Raw genomic sequence first — 21012 nt, forward strand, 5'->3', positions numbered from 1 at the left:
GTATTATTTGTTCGTACTCTGAAATATGAACAACGGAAGAGTCAACGACATGCATCACCGAAATGCTCATTAACTTGGACTACAGCATCATCTCCGTGTCGATATGGCGGCCAAAACGAGCAAGGAAGAGCATTGTGATTTTCGTAGAAATCTCTACCATAGACGTCTAAATGGGGGTGTGGAAGTGCTGGATCAATGGGGCCGTCGAGAGGATGAGGATACACCATTGTTTCGTTTCAATTTGAGGTCAGGAGATGTGTGAGTAGAGAGTTGATTGGGTTTTGTTTAAATACAAGAAGTCCAGGCGAGAGTGGATACATGTGGCAGCACTGACAAGTCTACTCACTAGACTGAACTGGCCTATTATGAAAAGAATGAAAAGTCTATGCGTTAGAGTGCACCAGCCTATTAGGGGTACCATTGCAAAATTATGCGACATGATTTCTTGAGACTTACCCTGACATCGTAATAAATCTCCCTCAAATATAGTGAGTAGTTTATGGCCGTATTACCCCCTTGTGCATATAAGGGTAACCTAATCCATGACTACTTCATCTCCAACATAGTCCAACACAATTCCTTCCATGGCTACCGGGTTTGGGTCCGGGTCCAATAAGGGTAAAGGCAAGATGGGCTATTACGAGCTATAGAGCGACATCCTTGATAGACTCAAGCATGAGAAAGAAAAGCGAAAGAGAAGTGAAGACACATAACAGAAGAAGATGTAGATTGAGCTGCAGATAGAAGTGCACAAGGCATGCATACTATGGTGCAACTGCGTTAAAATAGCACGCTAAAAACCGTTCTCGCTGCCACGGTTGCTTGGTACCGATATGGGGTAAGCTTGCACGATATCGTATCGTGCTACGAATTTCATCTAATTCACATGCTTCCCTACAACATTAACTACGACTATGATAAGGATAAGGCAATGAGGCACGCGGATGTTGAACGGCTGAAGATTAGGCTACATGAGCTCAATGAAGAGTGGTGTGATAAGTACCTCACTACATGCGATAACATGAAGGTTCCCTCGTAATGCGTGTGCGACTTACCAGCTGTGTCGAGGCCTGTGACATGTAGACTGGCACAAGGGTACGTATGCAGCAAGCCCTACCCTCATGGATGCAACTTCCAAGAGATTCGCTAAAAATATCTGGATGAGAAGCCTCCATCATTTCCACCCACTCAGTAGATGTTTTTTTATATCCGACAATCTGCCTTTCCATAAGACATGCTTCATTTAGCGATGGACTACCACATACCATTGTAACTTATCGTAGATTCTGTACGAATAGGGTACGAGTCGGTGAATATTTTCTTATGTATTGTTGCCACAGATAGATAATAAATGCTTATGATGACACTTATATATGATGTACTTCACTTTCATCAATGAAATTGCTATGATTTATCATTCTACTAATACGTTTTCTCTAACCTTAATGCTTTCATAGAATTCCATACCTTCCATGCAGAGGTAAAAATAACTCATTACTGAATTTTTGCATAATAAAATGACCATATTAAGCAACAGTTTTCATAGGGAATGTCTGTCAAGCATCAATGCTATAACTTTTTTAACTTTGATAGGAAATCCTTGCTCATTTGTCCTTATGCACAATACTTCCTTGCTCTAGCCCCCAGCCATGCATATGCACTCAGTCCATACACCAGTCTCCAGCCACCATAAATAATCTCACTCTGAACCATGGATAGACCACTCGTTCCTTAACTCTCTCAGCTACAATATTTTTCTCAGCTCCACTAAACACACCCAAGAAACATTGGGGGATGAAAATTCCTCAGGGGGTCGAATTATCGATGTGTTTCTATGACCATCCTTGTAGGCTTCGCGAGTCTCAAGACATCTCCTACACCTATGGTAAATACTTCTTCATGTGTGCCAACTACCAGCACAACTTGTTTCGACATGGACTGTATCAGTACCTACCAGTATAGCGATATAGATCACTCATGTGGCATTTTTCATATGATTTCATGCACTATCTTACTAATCTTCCCTCTTATTTTATTTATCCAGCCTCCTTCACCTATTTATGACTTTATGGAATGGATGGAAATGAAGTAAAATGATCACTAGAAGCGGTGGGTCGACATAGAGATGCAGTGAAGGAGGAAAGCTTATAAATGCCGGGAGTATGATCAAAAGTAAGAGGAACTACGATCAAAGTGTCAAGAGGAGGAGCGCATGAGGAAGGTAGCCAAGGAGTGTGCCGCGGCTGAAGCACACGGAACAAAGAAGGAAAGAAAGCGGAAGAAGATCTGCCGTGCTAAGGCGGAGGGCCTCAATGCCCTGCGAATGGGCAAATATCCTAGGTGCACTCAGTAGATGATATCTATTGTAACATAGTATATTTTCATTCCTTAAGGTATGTTAAGTTTAATAGTGGCACACTATTAGGTTAGTCTTTAGGCTATCGTATATGTCAACATTCGTTGTTATCATATATTTATGGTTAGGGTTCATTCCCGTAGTGACAAAAAAACCACATGTCTAATGTAATGTTTATCAACGTATGTAACCTCCGTGCGGGGTAATATGATAATTGTGCTTAACAACTACTATTATTCGACAAATTAGATTTTGTATCATCCAAATATTACTCCACTAAAAAAATAACTCACATAATTTTACATGAACTAAATAAATAAATGTCGACAAAATTACATCAAACCAAAACTAAAGGTAAAATGAACCACTCCGTGAAGTATACATGACAATTTGAAAATTCTGAGAGGACAGTTAGTTCCTGATATTTTTCACCAAATGAATGTGTAATATTTTTCAAATTATCATATACAAAAGTTATATAAAAAAAATCCTAATCACCCTCTTAGAGGGTAGTAAGGGGCGGTATAATAGGGTGGGTTCTAACCACACTCTCAGGGGGCTATGGTCTAACCGTCTCATAAGAGGACGTTAAGGGCCTGATGATGCTGGTCGTGCCACCGTAGTATTTTTACCGCTATCTGAAAAGGTTGTAATCTTTTTAGAGGACGGTATGTGTTTATTCCTGCAAATATTTTTGGCCGATGTATATTTTTGTTAATATTTATGCTAGGAAATATAAAATAAAAAACTATTGGACAGACTTGCATTTGAACAACAGAGGAGAGACTGGCAAACAAAAAAATCAAAGTTGTTATCTCAGTAGATTGTCTATAAAGGATGATGTTCTGAGAGATATTATATATATTATAAATTTTATCTATATTAAAAATCAATTCAAAAATACATTTTCTATAAATAACTTTTCAAAATATTTTTTTAAAAAAAATCAGTCCAACCAAACAGAACCATCCAACACCAGAGTTGGGATTCTATTCTAAACGCACGCGCTACTGCCGTGTGCCGTCTAATGCCGATTGATTCGGCACATGCACGCTACCTCTGAAAGCCAAGGCATCTTCTTGCAAGCGACGTTCAGGCAGCACTAGCTGGGCTGTAGCTTTATGTTGTCTTCGTGCAAGCACCTGTGCCTAGGAGAATCGATGTGCGTAGGAGAATCCGTCGTTTGTCAATTTTCAGGAGTTGACTTGACCAGTATATGTCTGCCATTTACTATCGATCGCCTCGGCTGCTGCTGTTCTTCGTGCGGTGAATCAAAAGTGATACGTCCAGCCACTCAGTTTCCGCACTCAACTAAGTATATGTGTACAAGTTGTTGTCTGTACTCTGTACCGATTGAGATGCTATGAACATGAGATCATATATAATCTTTGTTATATTGCTAGGGACATGAGATCATATAAAATCTTTGTTATATTGCTATGAACATGAGATCATATATAATCGCCTCGCCTGCTGCTGTTCTTCGTGCGGCGAATTCAGAGCACTTTGTTATATTGCCCTTCGATTTCAGACAGTAACCTGACTTTTGAGATGCTTTACACCTGTGCCTGCTCGGACCATGAACCGTTAACTCTCCGCTCATTGAATCCACAGCGGCCGGCACACGCATCTCTCGCAGCAGCAACTTTTCCCCGTTCCTGCGCTCTTCGCTTACGGCCCCGTTTCTGCCCATTTGCAGCGTTGCTTCCTGCTGCCCTGAGAAATTAAAGGATGACCGAAAGCAACTAGGTGATGCCAGATATGCCTGCCCCAGCCCCACCAATTGCATCGGCCGCCCATTCGATTCATCCATGTCTCTCACGTAACAACAACTGGTCACCCATTTCGAGCGACGGGAAGGATGAAACGCACCAATCAAGCGAACCAGAGCTGCTCCGTTTGGATATAGAGATAGCTTCGACGCAAAAGCTTTCCATGTCAGGTTCTTGCTTGCTGGGCAACATGGATTGATCCTTCCAGCTTCTGAGTTCTCACATCTAGTAGAAGGTTGTAGCTTGCTTGCTGTCATGTTGCTGCATGCAATCTCTTATAACTATTTAGATTATCTTCAACAGAAATTCTAAAAATTCATCTCCTATAACACTATTACAATATCTCCTAACACTATTACAGTATCCTTTATTTTTTTCATCTCCAACAGCCACCTTATTTTTTACCTTTTATTACTCTCCTCCTCCTCTCAGACTCACAGACATACTCTTGCTACAGTAACATGGGAGACCTTTTTCTCCAGCAAATATGCCCCTGCCGAGGTCGAACCGTTTTTCTCCTGTAATACTATTCATCTGAATACGGTCTCCATTGGACCAGCTATGCGGCAGCAAGAAACGGCAAACTCGAAGCACAGTGATACGGGAGAGAATATACGGTCTTCGTTGGAGTTGGTCTTAGCCTTTGCGCTGCTTGTACAGTTAACTGTACGAACATCACTCATATTCGCCAACTGCTTACACAATAGTAACTTAGATAGCGTAATACCTCAACTGTCTTTGTTTCGGCCATGTAGCTTAAATGTTTTTGGTGTGATGGATTTAGTATCCTATTGGTAATTTAAATAAGTTGAGTCAGCTTATAAGCTTTCGCGTTTCAAACATAGCAAATACAGTTTAACACTTTTACACGAAGTAATAATGAAAATCTAAGAGATGTGTTATACGTATGTGAGTCTGTTCTACAAGTGGATTGGACTGTAAGTGAATTTTAGAGGCAGAGTGTTACTAAATGGTATTCAGAGCTAACTCTCGCTGCACGAGTGCAGTGTGTCGGCCCGTGGAGGGGGCATGACATGGCTCTAAGGGGAGATCCTATGTGTTTGTTTGCCATGTACGCGATAAGCTATCGAGAGCGCCAACCTTAAAGAGAGGAGAATTTAATATCCTGGCCTATTAGTGTTTTTAGTTTCGGCCTATGTGGTCTAAGTTAAAGATGTCTAAATGGGTCGTGCCTACTGGGCCGGCCCGAGTATGACACAGTAGACACGGCCCAGGCACGGCACGGCTAGAGCCGAGACGGGCCGGGCCAGCACGGCACGAGGCCACAGGCTATGCCTGGGCCGAGTGCGCGGCACGACACGGCCCAGCTGAGTCGGGCCGGCACGGGCACGGCCGAGTCCAGGGCAGCACGGGCCCGGCATGGCCAGGCACGATCCGGCCGTCATGTATGGGCCCGGCATGTATGGCCCGGTTTTTTTTCTATTTTTTTATATATTTTTAATTTTATAGCTATTTTTTTTATCTATTTTCTATATATTTTTTAATTTGTAGCTATTTTTTATTTTTTTGGGCTGGCCGTGCCGACCGGTCGCCCGTGGCATCGTGCCCGCCGAGCCGACCATACCGCCGGGCCGATCCGACACGGCACGATGACCGACAGGTTGTGCTATGGATCGAGGGGAGGCACACGGGCCAGCACGGCACGGCCCGTTACAATAGCTAGGCCGTGCTGGGCCGGCCCGAGTGACCTATTTGACCATCTATGATCTAAGTTAGTACCACATTGATAATTTAGATAAGTTGAGACTAGCTTTTATGTTACAAATAGTGTGAATAGTCATCTTCACATGCTATGAACATGGGATCATATATAATCTTTACTGAAATAGAATATATTTCGAAATGTGACTGTGCACTTGAAGAATCGCCACCAGGTCGCTATTGGTGCACACGACCATTGAGCACTATACTATGGATGGTAAATCGGACGAACCGCAAGAACATATTCTGGGTTGTGAATTAAATGCATTAAGATTCCGAAAGCATCTTAGCAATGCACGTATGTCAAACCAAGCGATTGATCAGTTATTTTCCACTTGAAAACTGTGTCATTTCCAAAATTAACTATGTTTTGATTACCACTGCTCTTTACACTAATCCAAGTACTTAATATATTTGACACGGCCAGTAGTATTCCCTACCTGAATAGCTAACTAGCAAAGGTAATGGCCATTTTTCTCATTCCATGGAGTCATGGACACGCGAGCCATCTATCATCTATATGTATAGGCCCGTTGCGCTTCGACGTACCGGACTATATATCAAAAGACGTTCGTTGTGGTTAGTTGTCAACTTGTTAATACGTGGCATTGCCATTGCTCTAGCCAGCTTGGTTTCTTGGCTTTGGACACCATGGCCGGCGCCGGTGGAGGAGAGGGCGATGGTTTCTGCAGAGACTTCATGGTGCTACGGCCGGACAAAGGCGGGTTCTACGACCTCCTCCACCTCCTCTGGTCGTGCAAGGTGGCGGAGAACGGGGCCGTGGACTGCCCCGCAGGGACGGAGATCGGCGACTGGCGGCGGCGGTGGGCCGTCTTCATCTCGCTGGTCGCGCAGGTGCTGCTGCTGTGGGCCAAGAAGCCGGTGGCCCTGCTCGGGAGCGTGACGGAGTACTGGACGAACCTGCTCACTGAGAATGGCGGCGGCGTCCTCATGCTCGTCGTCAAAGCTCTGCAAGGTACCTGCAGTTCCGTCGTTCCGTGGGTGAACTGAGGGCACTCAAGTTTCATCTTGTTCTGCACCAGTATTCATCTGCTTATATTTTCGATTAATGGACTCATTTGTTTTCTTGACCTAGATATGTGCGTAGGACTACGCCCATGTAGAATTGGCAGGACTGCATTTATGATCCTTCAGCTTTCACCTTACATTTGTTTCTGACCACATGCATATGAGCATTCCCTCATGATGTAAATGTGCATTCTAGCTAGTAGCTTGCTAACTTGCCATCTTTTATATACTAAACCTTTAAGAACATATTTTCTTATGTCAATCCCTCTGTTAAATATCACACTAATTTCAGTGTTTCCAGATTGCTGAATACAACTTCAGGTTTTCAGGTCTGATCTTGTATTAGAAGCAGACATTCCAAGTGCAAAGCTGACGTGCATTTCGTTTTATAGAAAGAGATTCAAATTAAATTCATTTTCCATACTTAGCACTAAGTTATGTTTCTCTTCCCCAACGCGTTAGTAACTAAGCTGAATGTTGCCATTTGCTTGCTGCGAAGGACAAGTGCTAATCAATTCACTAGTTGTGATAATTTTTTTTAACAATTTCCCTTATATCACATATAGAGTTGCGTATGATAAAAAAATTGTAGTCAAATATAGGCTCATCGTATCCTTAAGCATATCTATTTTGAGACCTGAAGACTTCTCACAGTTTACCGTGAATATGCTGCTCAACTTATCCTCTTCTGCTTTTTTCCTTTCTTGGGGCAGGTACAATGATGTCGTTTTATAGGCTACCTCTAAAGAATAATGTACTGAAGACCTAATACTAGATTAAACGACAAAAAAAATGCTAATTGCAATTTCCAATCTTTCCAGGAAAGTTGAAATTTCCAGACAGAAGATCCCCCAGCTACCGCTCCTGCATTGGACTGCTGGACACAAGAATCGAATTGGACAAGAAGATTACGCCAGGGGATAGCAGCTACCACGCTGCTCTGTCGATCATGGCTGCAAAGCTGGCCTACGAGAATGAGCTCGTCATAAAAGATGTTGTCGAGAACCATTGGCAGGTGGAACATTAATTCATCTCCGCCAAATCCTAAATCATTTACAGAGAAAAGTGTTCTGATCGCACAGTTAGCTAAAATATTTGTATTTCTTCAGATGAAATTCGTGGCGTTCTACAACTGCTGGAATGGTCAGAACCATGGGTCAACACTCATGCACATCGTCAGTTGCGTATAGTAGCAAAACGCAAGCATGCATGTCAGTTTCTTCATCGATCTCCTTGTGTGTTTTTCTCCAGAATTCCAAGGGGACTACACCACCCAGGCGTTCGTGCTCGCCGACAAGCCGGCCGACGCGAGCCTCGCCGTGGTGGCGTTCAGAGGCACGAGGCCATCCGACACGGAGCAGTGGTGCGCGGACGTGGACTTCTCGTGGTACGAGATCCCGGGGGTGGGCAAGATCCACGGCGGCTTCATGAAGGCGCTCGGGCTGCAGAAGCGCGGCGGCTGGCCGAAAGACATCGACCAGAACGCCGAGAAGCCGTTCGCGTACTACGCCATCCGCGAGAAGCTGAGGGGCTTCCTGTCCGAGAACGCGAACGCCAGGTTCGTCGTGGCGGGACACAGCCTCGGGGGCGCGCTCGCAGTGCTGCTCCCGACCGTCCTCGCGCTGCACCGGGAGGACGCCGTGCTGGGCAGGCTGCAGGGGGTGTACACGTTCGGGCAGCCTCGCGTCGGCGACGAGGAGGTCGGCAAGTTCATGGACAAGTACCTGGACAAGCCCAGCAGGTATTTCAGAGTCGTGTACAGCAACGATATCGTGCCGAGGGTGCCCTACGACGACTCTTCGCTTCAGTTCAAGCACTTCGGGACCTGCCTCTACTTCGACAGCCTCTACAGAGGACGGGTCGGTGTAACAGCTAAAATTCTCTCGTTCATCACGCCAACCTATTCTTTTAGGCTTGGGTTTAAAACTGAATTGATTTTTACATATAATTGCAACAATTATTTTATTTCTCAAAAATATTGGAAATATATCCATAGAAAAACTCCTTATAGCGTCTCCAACAATATATGACATCTAGCTATAAGATTATTCACATTAGATTTTTGTCTAGATGGAATAGAGAGGTGAAGAAACAAAAAAACTAACTCTTAATTTATAGATAGACTATAGTACATGAGACATTAAATATAAGACAAAACATCCATAGTGACTGGTTGAGAGAGAACATGGATGGATGGACTAATTAAAATTTTAATTATGCTATAGATCGACCATTGAAAATGTAAGCTTTTGCACTATCTATAAATAATATTAAAGAAAAAATATATAACAATTAGCTACACCGTTGGAGACGCTCTTATGATTGGGTAACATATGAAACTTTCAAGGCAAGCAAAGGAAGACTTGGAAGCAATAATTTTATCCTAGGCGAAGCTCCCTGTGGTCACCACTCATCCATGATTCCTGGAAGGCTAGAATCGACCCCACTAGAGAGAATATTGCAAATCGGCAGAACCGCAGAAGTGGCCACCCCCAAGCTTCGAAAACCCAGGCCAGTCTGAACTCTGAACTGACTACGCTTTTGTGCCGTTGAATGAAGCAGGTGATGCAGGAGGAGCCAAACAGGAACTACTTCTCGCTGCTCACCGTGGTGCCAAAGTACCTGAACGCGACATGGGAGCTCATCCGGAGCTTCCTCATCGGCTACGTCGCCGGGCCGGAGTACGCTGAGGGATGGCTGATGTGTCTCGCCAGGGTCGCCGGGCTCGTGATGCCGGGGCTTCCGCCGCACTCGCCGCGGGATTACGTGAACTCCATCAGGCTCGGAGCAGATTCGCTCGGGCCGCTGAGCTAAGTCCATAGCATTGGTTGCCCAGTACAAACACTAATATTGTATACGAAATTCAACACTCTGTAGTTTGGCCAGAAATGAAAAGTTTCTTTTTTGAGGACTTCCTGAAAGAGTTTTTTTAGAGGATCCTGAAAAGAAATTAAACACACTGTTCAGAAAATTGGGCTCTTGCTGTCGATTGGGCCACAATTTGTAGGCTGCTTACCCACCCACTTGAACACATGGGCCGGTTTTCGTGCAGCATGGGCTTTGGAGTTGGGATGCAGCCTCCATTCTTAGCTTCTCCGGGCACGTACAACCGTACCGTCTTTTGATCTGTTTTAGCGTCGTTTAGAGATGACTGACATGTTGTCTCTCTGTGATCTCATAACACTTTAATCAATGCATGGACCTAAGCACATGCAATGCCAAATTTGTGGTTTATTTGGGTTGCTTATGTGCAACAACGTTTAAGGAAGTTGATTCGGTCCCGAAATGTGGTCTGAGTTTAATGCTTATGTGCATTTGAGTGTCCGGATTAACTTACATGAATTGGTGCACAAGATGCATGTAACTCACTCAAGCATGAACCAAAAGAATAGCTATACTGAAGTGTTCAATGACTACCGGTAGTTTCTTTTTTACTTTGTGGTTTATTTGGTACACGGGCTATATATAACAACGGGAAAATATCTGGTAGAAACCACCCATTCAGTTGAATCGTGAAGACCCTTCTCTGAAACCTGTTTAGAAGTTATGAAATTTCTAAAAAGACCACAAATGTGGAGTAAGTAACCTTACCCAAACGCCAAGCTCGTCGTCGCAGGGCACAGCCTCGGCGGCGCGCTCGCCGTTCTGTTCCCGACCACTCTCGCGTTGCACCAGGAGAACGTCATGCTGGACAGGCTGCAGGGGGTGTACACGTTCGGGCAGCCTCGCGTCGGGGACGAAAACGTCGGGAAGTTCATGGACAAGTACCTGGACAGGCCCAGGAGGTACTTCAGGTTCGTGTACTCCAGTGACGTCGTGCCGAGGCTACCCTCCGACGACGCTGCCCTCCTGTTCAACAGTTCAAGCATTTCGGGACCTGCCGCTACTTCGACAGCTCCTACAGAGGACATGTCGGTCTAACAGCTTGAGCACCCCAAACTACGGGCACGATAGAACCAACTGAACTGATCATACTTTTTGTGCCGTTGAAACAGTCGGTGCAAGAGGAGCCAAACAAGAACTACTTCTTGCCCCCTGGCTATCGTGTTAGAATATATAGGGTTAGTCTATTATATTTGTATAATTCTAGAATTTTTTTAAAGATCTAACCATATGAGTGAAGTATGTATCTTTAGTCTATCTTAGTAGTGGATATGGATAGAGACAATTTAAAATGATTTCTCTTCTCCATCCATTTAGTACGTGTGGATGAGAGTATTAGAAGAATACGTGCGTATTCGCTTGTCGCGTCTTGCTGTGGCCGGGGCAGGGGTGGAGGGCACGGGCACACTGTACCTGCGTGAATAATCCACCAAAATCGGGTCCAGTTGCTTACGCAGGTACAACTTCCTTTTGTAGTTTTATTCCTTTTTCTGCGTAGGCTAACGGATAAATATATGAAAATCGTGTCGATCAAAACTAACTTACAGGGCATTCTGAAAACAGCACACCTATACAAGGTTGACTGTTAGTCGTAGTCTATAATACTTAGATTATCTCTAATAAACTAATGAAGAAACCACATAGTACGATTTATATCCTCTATCCGTCGGGTAGCCTACTGGCAGCCAAGTATCAGTTATGATTTTAAATGGAACTTATTTACACAAGACTTGCAATTCAAGACTTAGTCCATTGTCTAAGTTGTGAATGAGTGTGGTTTGATGTTCTAGATGGATATTTAACTTAACAGTCTCTACTGAAACACTGGCATATCAAATTATATTGAGAAAAAAGTAGTTCTTTGTGAGACTTTGAAATCTGGTGGGGAATTATTGTAATATATGGGCTTAGGACATTATATTTGTATAATTCCAAATAAATGTTAAAGATTCAACCATGTAAGGAAGTTGTGTATCTTTAGTCTCACCCTGCTATGGATGTGGATGGGGACTAACTTAAAAGTATTCCTCTCCTCCACCCACTTAGCATGTGTGGATGAGAAGACTAGAAGAACACACATGATCGTTTGCTTGCCATGCCGTGTTAGGTCGTGGTTGGGGCGGAGGCGCAGGGCATGGGCACACGACATCTGTATGAATGGTTTGCTAAAATCAGGTCCAGTTGCTTGCGGAGGTCTAACTTCTTTTTGCGGTTTTCTTCCTTTTTTATGTGTGAGCAAACGTATAAATGTATGAAAATAGTGTCGGTGAAGACTCCGATACGTGACGACATAATCGACTTCGATCGTGGTGCGTCTCAGCCGCACGACTCTCTCTCTCTCTCTCTCTCTCTCTCTCTCTCTCTCTCTCTCTCTCTCTCTCTCTCTCTCTCTCTCTCTCTCTCTCTCTCTCTCTCTCTCTCTCTCTCTCTCTCTCTCTCTCTATATATATATATATATATATATATATATATATATATATATCTGTCAACCGCCGCACAAAGTTGAGACACGAGTTGCATATTTGCAATTAGGGTTTTACTAATTTCTATCTGTTGCATTGTCATATGTAGACTACTTCATCTGGCTACGCCGGCATGCACCGATGAACGGGATAGCAGGTCTCTAGAATCTGTCGCTTTTAGGATCTTGCACCGGGAGAGGACGAATAAGGTTTTTAGGAAGCGCTCATCACGACTGCTCACGGTCTATTTCCTCTACATCATTCGTGTGCTACTTCGTCTACATTGTCACCATTATCGTCGTTTGCTACATCAAGATCAATTTCGACTACTTCATCTTTGTCATCGCCTACTGCATCGACATCACGGAGGCTTCTGATTCTCACATCATCATCGGGTACGCACACTGTAATCCTACTCGAGTGTTTAATCAAGTGAACTAGTCGATATATTACTTAAGTGTTTTAGTCGATATATCTCTCGAGTGAGCTACTCAAGATACTTCTTGAGTATATAGTTTTGGGATTGGTTGAATTCTAATTGATTGTACTAAAATCTTATCGGGACTCATCCGAACTAATCGATAATTGATTATCAACATCTATTCATATTCATGTTATATAAAAATTAAATTAAATTAAATTTAAAAGTGTTATTATTTTTAACAAATCGTGCCCACGAACGTGACCGCGACATGGGAGCTCATCCGGAGCTTCCTCATCGGCTACGTCGCCGGGCCAGAGTACGCAGAGGGGGCGCTGCCACGGCTTATCAGTCATCGGGCTTGTGTTTCCAGGGCTTCCGCCGCACTTGCTGCAGGATTACGTGAACACCATCAGGCTCGGAGCAGCGTCGCTGGGGCCGCTGAGATAGTTCATCGGCCCGAGCACGGACTGTCGTAGACAAAATAAAAAAATAAAGAACAGTGTGAATATAGTTCAGATTGCCCATATTGTAAATTTGTGATAGTCTTGGTAGGGGTTGCTAGATTAACTTCACTACTACCTAGCCCGCATACTATGGCTCCATGAAAATTGGCCCGTGAGTATAGTTATCAAATAAATTTGTTAGGAACTAAATATCGTATCTCAATTCAAATGTGTAGAACCGAAAATTGTTTCCTGTTGCATGGTGGGTTGGAATAAAAATGGAAACACGATTTTAACAGGGTGATCCTGTTCGTCGATCATGATCTCCAACGGTGGGAACTCAAATGTCAAACGATGGCATCCGCCGCAAATCTTATCTTTCTATGTCCATGTTCCAAAACGTCTATGCCACCCACAACATTATTCAACTCCAAGGATAGAATGACCAAATAGATACCGTATCCGAAACCGTTATCTCATAGCTGTCAGCCAGGCATCAACAATTGTGATAGCTGAAGCTGGTGTCCAAATCTAACCAGCAGACCAGCACCAAACCATCACCACCCGGGAAAGCAAGCTTTTTGCTTATTGCACAAAATGTTTGTTGCTATAAAATGCAGCTAGGTTCCAAAAACTTTGGTACTTGTACATGATCAGTGTAAAATCCAGGACATAAAGTACAAACTGAGTTTCAGAACTATGTGCAGTAATCAATACCAACAGCAATCAAGACAATAAGAACCATCAGAAAAAGGCTTCTTGCTGTAGATGAGCAGTCATCCTTGCAGTAATACACGTCTCTACTTTCTACAGGCCACAGATCATAATAGTAAAATAAACAGAAAACCAAACAAAGCATTTCTCCTTTCAACATGGACATACCAGCTCTTGTTGTCACAACAGCAGGCATAACCAGGGATCTGTGTCAGCTCTGATAATGTAAGCAGTTCTCTCAGTGCCAGAAAAAAATGGAAGGGGAAGTATCACCAGCACCAGTTCCTCCAAATGGCACAACCAATGCTTCAACTCGATTGAGACCAATCAAGATTATGCATACTCTACAAATAGCTGGATGAGCAATCGGCACCTCTCCAATAAATAGTCTGCCTACGGTCTCTTCCCCTAACTGATCTAGTAAGCATGGTTCCACTAACAGGTTTGCAGAGGCCAACATCAATCACTGAAGTAACTTTGCTTTTCTCATAATCCTCATCAAAATGCATATCAAATAGCATGGCCAGGCACATAACTTGGTGAGTTAATATATAATCCTCACGCGACAAAGGTACGCTTCGAAGGATGTGACGATTCACCTGCAGGCCATAATACTGAGCTTAGTTGTTACTGCTCACCTTCTGAGAAGCGCACCAAATGAAACATGTCAGAGAACCTGTTAGTACAAACCTCAGCTTCCATGGCACGAAGGTCATTGTGCCATTTTAAATTTTCTGACTTTTCAGAAAGCAGTCGTAATCTGAAAAGGGGAGGCCTAAGAGGATATTCCACGCTTATATTAACCTGTGATTGAAGTTGCACTGTCAGAAAGCAAGAGCATGGACAGTTGCATGAAGGCTCACAAACACTAATGACTGCATAGTTTACCTTGGCTTCCAGCATAACTTTTGGACCATTCTTCAGAGTTTTACTCAGGAGCATGGTGAACTCCCTGGAAGCATAGTCCTCCCAGGATTTATCAACAGTTAGGCTACCTTTTTCAGTTTCTTCACGAGTGCATGGTTGGTCCTCCAACTCGCTGTCACTATACATCAAGAGATCAAGATCATCCTCGTTTCTACCAAAACTGTGTGAGATGCTTAACTTAGAGGGTGTTGCGCTCTTTGATATCAGGGATAAGCCTCTAGAATGGCTCCGAACCTCAGGTGACACCTCAGAGTGCAACATTGGTGAACCATTTGGTGTGTTCTCAGCAGGAATGACCACTGGAAGCTCCCCATCCTCCCTGGTACTCTCAGTTTCTTCCCAGTGTGTCACAGATCTTCTCTCTATATCACTGTCAACACCGCTTGCAGCCCCACTCACCATCAAACTAGAATGAGTTGATGGCTCAGGAAAAGAACCTGTCAATGACCAACTATGCAGACTACACAATGGGCTCCGTGATGCCCATGGTGTATTGTCATGTTCTATTTGAGGCCACTTCAGCTTTGTCAAATAATCAAGTTGCCACCTGTGATCAAATAGACTCGAAAACTTCAACGGGATGCTACCACAATCAAACAAGCAATGCATATCAGTCACAGGTAACATTGGAAAGATGGTTGATAAGAATTATCTTAGAATCAATATATAACATATGCACAGCTGTAAATGGGATGTTCACAAACTCTACCCGTTAAATGTTTCATAAGTTACGCCATATCTCAGAACGACAAGTGCAAATGAAGCAAAAGCATCATTAGCCCAAAATTGTCAGCCAAAGTACACTGTCACTTCTATACTGATCTACCATCCAAATTTTGTCATTGGTTTCCCAAACAGCAAATATTGTAGAGCAGCAACTCACATAAGAGCCATCTGTGCAACTTTCCGGGAGCGGATTCTCTGCAAAATAGTCTGTGCGCGATTCTGCTGGCGGTATAGAGTAAGCCCCGATGACAAATTAGCGCTGCTCAAAGCTCTGTTAGAATCATCCCCAACAGTTGGAGGCACTTCTGGCAAGAAGTCAATGCCAGACAGATGCTGTGCCCACTTGTATGGCCGTGAATCCTTGTCACTGAAGTTTGGAGCCTCCCCAGCATAAATCTTAGCCATCTGCACCAAAGTGATAATAAAGTTAATCTTTTGGCCAACATGAACGAGAATTGCCAAGAAGATAAAACTGTAATAAAAAAAGATTCAATCGCCAAAATGAAATAAATGCCATCACAACTACCCCTCCAGTCCAAAATAAGTGTTGTTTTGGGTTGCGTGCAGCCAACTGTTTCAAACTTTGGCTACAAATTACTTTTTATGTATTGAGTTTGGATACTTGAAAATGACATAGGTATATTTGTCTCGAAAAGTACTTTCATAATAGTATATTTTTGCTATGTTTTATCAATATATTACAACAAAAAGTAGTAGTCAAAGTTGTATTTTGGGGACCGTGTCGATGTCAAAAACGACACTTATTTCGGACTGGAGGGAGTAAATGCTGCCAACAACTTATGACCGCATCTAACTAAAAACCAAAATCGTGCGACTAGTGAGAAATTGTGGTTGCTGCACAAAACAAGTACCAAAACATCAGCTAACAATAAGGTCTGAATAGCAATTAATCACATGCTTTTAAGTTTAGTGCATACCTGGTGAGGCAGCTCTAAACCAGTATCATCTGGAAATAGGTTGCACAAGATATTAATGTCCAGACCCTCTGAATCTTCAACTGCAACGCAGACAACATTCAACTTCACCAAGTATTCAAACCTCAAGGTGATGAGTTTACGGCGTTTGATTCCAGAATCTTCAGTATCATATACATGGACAATAATTTTAAGTGGATGAAGCTGATATGCCACTGCAGGATTATTAGTTTCCTTCACTACATTCTTCTTGGACCTTGATCTTCTTCTCTGGACATCTTCGTCGTCATCAATTAAATCATCATCCAATCTGTTGTTGTCACCATTTGATAAGGTCCCTGCAATAAGATACACACAAGACATGCCACATCAGGAAGATCTCCAAATTTACCAATCCTTAATGTTACAGAAAAAAGAGATAATATGCAAAACGAACAGACAATGATGCAATTAAACACTATATGTAAGGAAGATCTCCCAACTTACCCATCCTTGCTGTCACAGAAAAAAATATCATATTCAAAAGGAATGGACAATGCGGCGATTTGATACTGTAGATTACCCTCTAGTCTCAAACTCTGTAAGATGAATAATCAAGCAACTGTGTACTACAGGCACACTGTTATCAATTATGATTTATGAATATAAGAAATAGACCATGCCCTTCAAAAAAAAGCTTGCTATGCTGCAATACTGAACACAAATTGCTTGTTCTACGTTTTTCACTAGGAAAATGCGCAATGTCATTAATGCCTGGAAACAACATTCTCTTTGCTTTTGTGAAAATGGTGCAGATTGAAGAAGAAATCTAAAGAGATAATGGGTCCTTACAAGGATATTACGATATGCTATTTAAAAACAGGAAGTGATGTGTACAACACATGACTAATCGCAAATTCGCAAGAAGACATAGCTGTGACATATTTCAAGCAAATACATACGCACCATTTTCCTTCTTGGCTTGCTGTTGAGCAAATGTTTGGGCATCCTTTGTGCTTCCCATGATCTCTACTTCAATATTCTCTCCAAATGCTTCTTTCTGTCCTAACAACTGAGTGTATGCTACATAAAGAGGGGTCGGAAGCAACTCAGCTGCATGGTGCTGCTTTAGTTTCTTGGTATGCTGCATGCCCAGCTGCTGCTGCACTGGTAACGATGCTTTCTTCAGTGATTTCAAATGTGATGGAAGGCTTGAAAGGAACTTTTTCTTATTAGCAATTGTCTCCAGCAAGCTGCTCCTCTGTTGTTCCAACTTCTCGTGTAGCTTGCACAACTCTTTCCGCTGGTTCACAATTAAAACTTATTTTAGATGCCAGAAATAAAATCCTGAAAACAGCAAAAACGAGAGCAGGCTAGCACCACCTCACAGGGGCATAGGGCTGCTCTTCAGGAGTCCAAATCATGTGGGCCAGCAAATTAAAAAAATGTGCAACACAAAAGTGAAATCATACACAGGATCCAGAGGTGGTAAACAACTGCATGAAGAATATATGTACAGACTTCTTGAAATAGATTATAGGAGATCTTATTATAATCCTATAAGTATTAGTTGGTAGTTATGCACTGTTGGTAATAAGTAGTAGTTGGTAGTTGGTAACAATCCATATACAGATCTAACAAGTGCATGAACTAACCTAGTCTCCTAGGATCTTACAAATTGAAAGGAGTTCAAACAGAGCACAATCTAATCTTAAAAAAATGTGTGACACAATCAGGTCGCCAAACCAATAGTAAGTCCAACAGGTACTGTATCAAATGCAAGCAGTGGTGGAACCTCACCCGCTATCACGAAATAGCTTTCAAATGTTCCAAAGTAATGCAGTGTGCTAGGCTCAATGTCACGTAAAATTTACTAGAAGTCCCCCTTAACTTGCAATGCAGCTCTTTCTTTCAAATATTCCCCCAACCCTTCAAAAGACGGTCCGCGAATCTAGGTTTCATATACAACCTTGTACAATCTCCCCATTCATATGCAAGTCCCTCAAACAGGGAATCGAACAGAGCACAGCAATTTAGCGATAAGTAGAGTTCCCACTGAATTACAAAAGGTAGCAATTCACAACCTGGACGAGCTCAAAGTTGAGGCGCTTGAGCATGAGGTCATGGGCCGCGTCAGCAGCGAGGGTCTTGTCGCGGATGTCTGCCGGTGCAGCACGCTGGAACTCCTCCTCGGGCACGAGCTCTATCCCCGGATACTTCGTCTGAAAGTCAAGGCACGCCCTTATGGCCTTCACGTAGTGGTTCTTCTCATACAGCAGGTTGTGCAGCTGCAGCGTCGTGGAGTCCACCGGCGCCTTCGCGGCCTCCGTCTCCGCCTTCACCCTATCTTCCTCCATCAGTACCTCCCTATTCACCTACGCAAATCCAACTCGAGTTATCACCGCAGATCTAGAGCTAGGGTTTTTTTGGGGGGGGGGGGGGGGGGACGCGGGCTAGGGTTTCGGAGCGTGACGTGCTTGGCGGAGCGTGATGAGGAGGAGCGACATCTGGGTGACGAGCTCGCGGAGCTCCGACTTGGGCGCGCCGTCGCTCTTGATGGCGAACATCCGGGCCGCTACCTTCTCAATGGAGGCGCGGGTCTCCGCAAGGAGGTCGTGAGGGGAGCGCGACTTGGTGGCCGAGGCGGTGGGCGGCAGTCTAGCCGGTGCCTCGACGTCCATTGCTTTCGCCGCCGGCAGCGCCGCCATCGGTCCGGGCGGCGCGGGGAGAGACGATGCTCGAGGCCTGAAGTGGAAGTGGGTCGGGCTGTGGCTTGTGCGATCTGACCGAACGGTAGTTTTGCAGCTAAGATATTTGGGCCATTTATTCAGACATCCAATTGGGCCCAGATTGCGACAGAGGATGAGAACACTAGAAGAAACACTGTTAGGCCCATAAATACATGTGTTTTGAAAAAAATTTGGTCCAGCTTTTAAACTGACTAAAAATATATTTTACTTAGTTTAGATATCTTAAAATTATATGCATATATTTATCTTGAGAATGCTTTCATAATATCACAAACTCGATAGATTTTATAAATATATTTTAATAAAAAATAGTAGTCAAAACTATGGAGCTGATTGTTTTTCCCTCCATTTAGTTGCTCGGATCTCTAGCAATTAATCCAGGGATGCAACTAGAGATCCGAGCTGATTGTTTTTCCCTCCATTTAGCTACAAGGAACGGACACCGCGCTTACTCTGTTTGTACCCAAAGGGTCCATGTGTGATTAGTAATGTATCAGCATGTAGCCCTTCTGTTTCATCAAATCACGTTCAATCGATGCATCCGTGATCCGTCATCAATCCGGCCTGAGGTGAACAGAGAAACTTGTACGACGGACGAGCTGATGAAGAATCTCAGGGACGGTAATGACAGAAATGTGCCGAGGCTCGAGTGCTCTGTACTCCTCTCCTGCAGTAATGGAGCACTACACTAGCACTGATGGTCACCGCATTGCTACGATACTTCGTTCTTAAAAGCATCACCGCTCACACATGCTGCAGAGTACAGACTGTTCGTGTCACTCTGAAAGGAACAGGAGAGCCATACGCAGCAATGATCTCACAGCTGCCTAGGTAGGCTGTTTACCACCACCTCTCGTGAACTTTAAGCCGATCCTTCGTCCATGTTACCACATGCGCATGCGGGTACTAGTTGTAGAAATGTTTGGTACAAGTTTTAGAGCTCCATTTCTTTGTTCCGCTTTGTGGCTTTGGCATCTAGCATCTGTGTAAAAACTGAAGTAGAAATTAGCACATGGAAATGCAGGTGTAAAATAATTCAAGATAACGATGATCGAGCTACAGGCTGCAATCAGAGCAAAAACTGTAGTAGTAGATCGTGATTACCTCAGCAAGAAGTCCCGATCACCAAAAAGTTCACTCCTAGATCACGATGTAAAATTTAAGGATGAACAGGCGAAGGTACAGAGGAGAAAAGCAGCGACACAGTAAAAAAATGACGCTGCACACGGCACAGTAGCCAGCATCACAGGGAGCACGCGACTGCCGCACCGCACCTGCCTCTGCCTCTGCCCTGCCCTGGCGAGCATGGCACTGGCTCCTCGAACGCGGACGGAAAATATTGGTAACGCGCGGGGCCCGACCGCCTCTCACAGCAGCGCAGGCGCAGCTCCAAACTCACCACGTTCCTTCCGTCCTTCGTACGCGCCACAATGGTCGTTCACTGACGTGTGGGTTCGTACACGGGCGCGACCGCGTGCTACTTGCTGGCTGCGTGCGGTGCGGGCATCGGTTCCCCGCCTGTTCCCGGTGCTCGCCTCCGACAAAAACATTCGCGCCGAGTCAAAACTGCTCCGACGCCGCGGGGGCCCGTTTCATCTGTAACATGGACAGCAGCGCTGACAAACGGGGCGTAGCCACGAGTTCGTGCATCAGACGGGCCCGGCGCCGCAGTGAGGAAGAGGGCCCCGATGTCGCAAATTTGATTGCCCGGTTTGAAACTTTGCCGCACTCGTCGGCAGCCTACGCCTGGGCGCGATCGCTGTTCACGGAGCCCCATTTTGCTCAGCAAATGTGATGAGCATTAGTGGTCAGTACTCCTATAAAACTGCTGGTGCCACATGCCTACATGGCGAACATCAGCCATACGGGGAAAAAAATGAACTTAGCGCG

At 44.1% G+C, this 21012-nt stretch overlaps 2 protein-coding genes across 4 annotated transcripts; one reads left to right on the plus strand and one right to left on the minus strand.

The window, feature by feature from the left end:
• The first annotated feature begins 6419 nt into the window (after positions 1-6419).
• On the plus strand, positions 6420-9867 carry LOC133920354 (triacylglycerol lipase OBL1-like). The gene is made up of 5 exons (XM_062364970.1): positions 6420-6826; positions 7701-7894; positions 7989-8022; positions 8131-8738; positions 9442-9867. The coding sequence occupies exons 1-5, from the start codon at positions 6502-6504 to the stop codon at positions 9691-9693; spliced, it is 1413 nt and encodes a 470-aa protein (XP_062220954.1). The 5' UTR covers positions 6420-6501; the 3' UTR covers positions 9694-9867.
• Positions 9868-13695: 3828 nt separating this feature from the next.
• On the minus strand, positions 13696-19154 carry LOC133921144 (THO complex subunit 5A-like). 3 transcript variants are annotated; one of them, XM_062365910.1, is made up of 8 exons: positions 18850-19154; positions 18457-18747; positions 17339-17675; positions 16397-16731; positions 15616-15863; positions 14694-15279; positions 14496-14609; positions 13696-14404 (listed from the first exon to the last, which is right to left on the minus strand). In XM_062365910.1, the coding sequence occupies exons 1-8, from the start codon at positions 19078-19080 to the stop codon at positions 14150-14152; spliced, it is 2397 nt and encodes a 798-aa protein (XP_062221894.1). In that variant the 5' UTR covers positions 19081-19154; the 3' UTR covers positions 13696-14149. The 3 variants fall into 3 exon arrangements, 1 of the variants encoding a protein (XP_062221894.1); XR_009910215.1 differs by lacking the exons at positions 13696-14404; positions 14496-14609 and having other exon boundaries at positions 15138-15315; positions 15442-15863; XR_009910216.1 differs by lacking the exons at positions 13696-14404; positions 14496-14609 and having other exon boundaries at positions 15139-15279; positions 15442-15863.
• Positions 19155-21012: the final 1858 nt, after the last annotated feature.

This window comes from Phragmites australis, chromosome 6 (genome assembly GCF_958298935.1).
Source record: "Phragmites australis chromosome 6, lpPhrAust1.1, whole genome shotgun sequence".
Taxonomy (NCBI): domain Eukaryota; kingdom Viridiplantae; phylum Streptophyta; class Magnoliopsida; order Poales; family Poaceae; genus Phragmites; species Phragmites australis.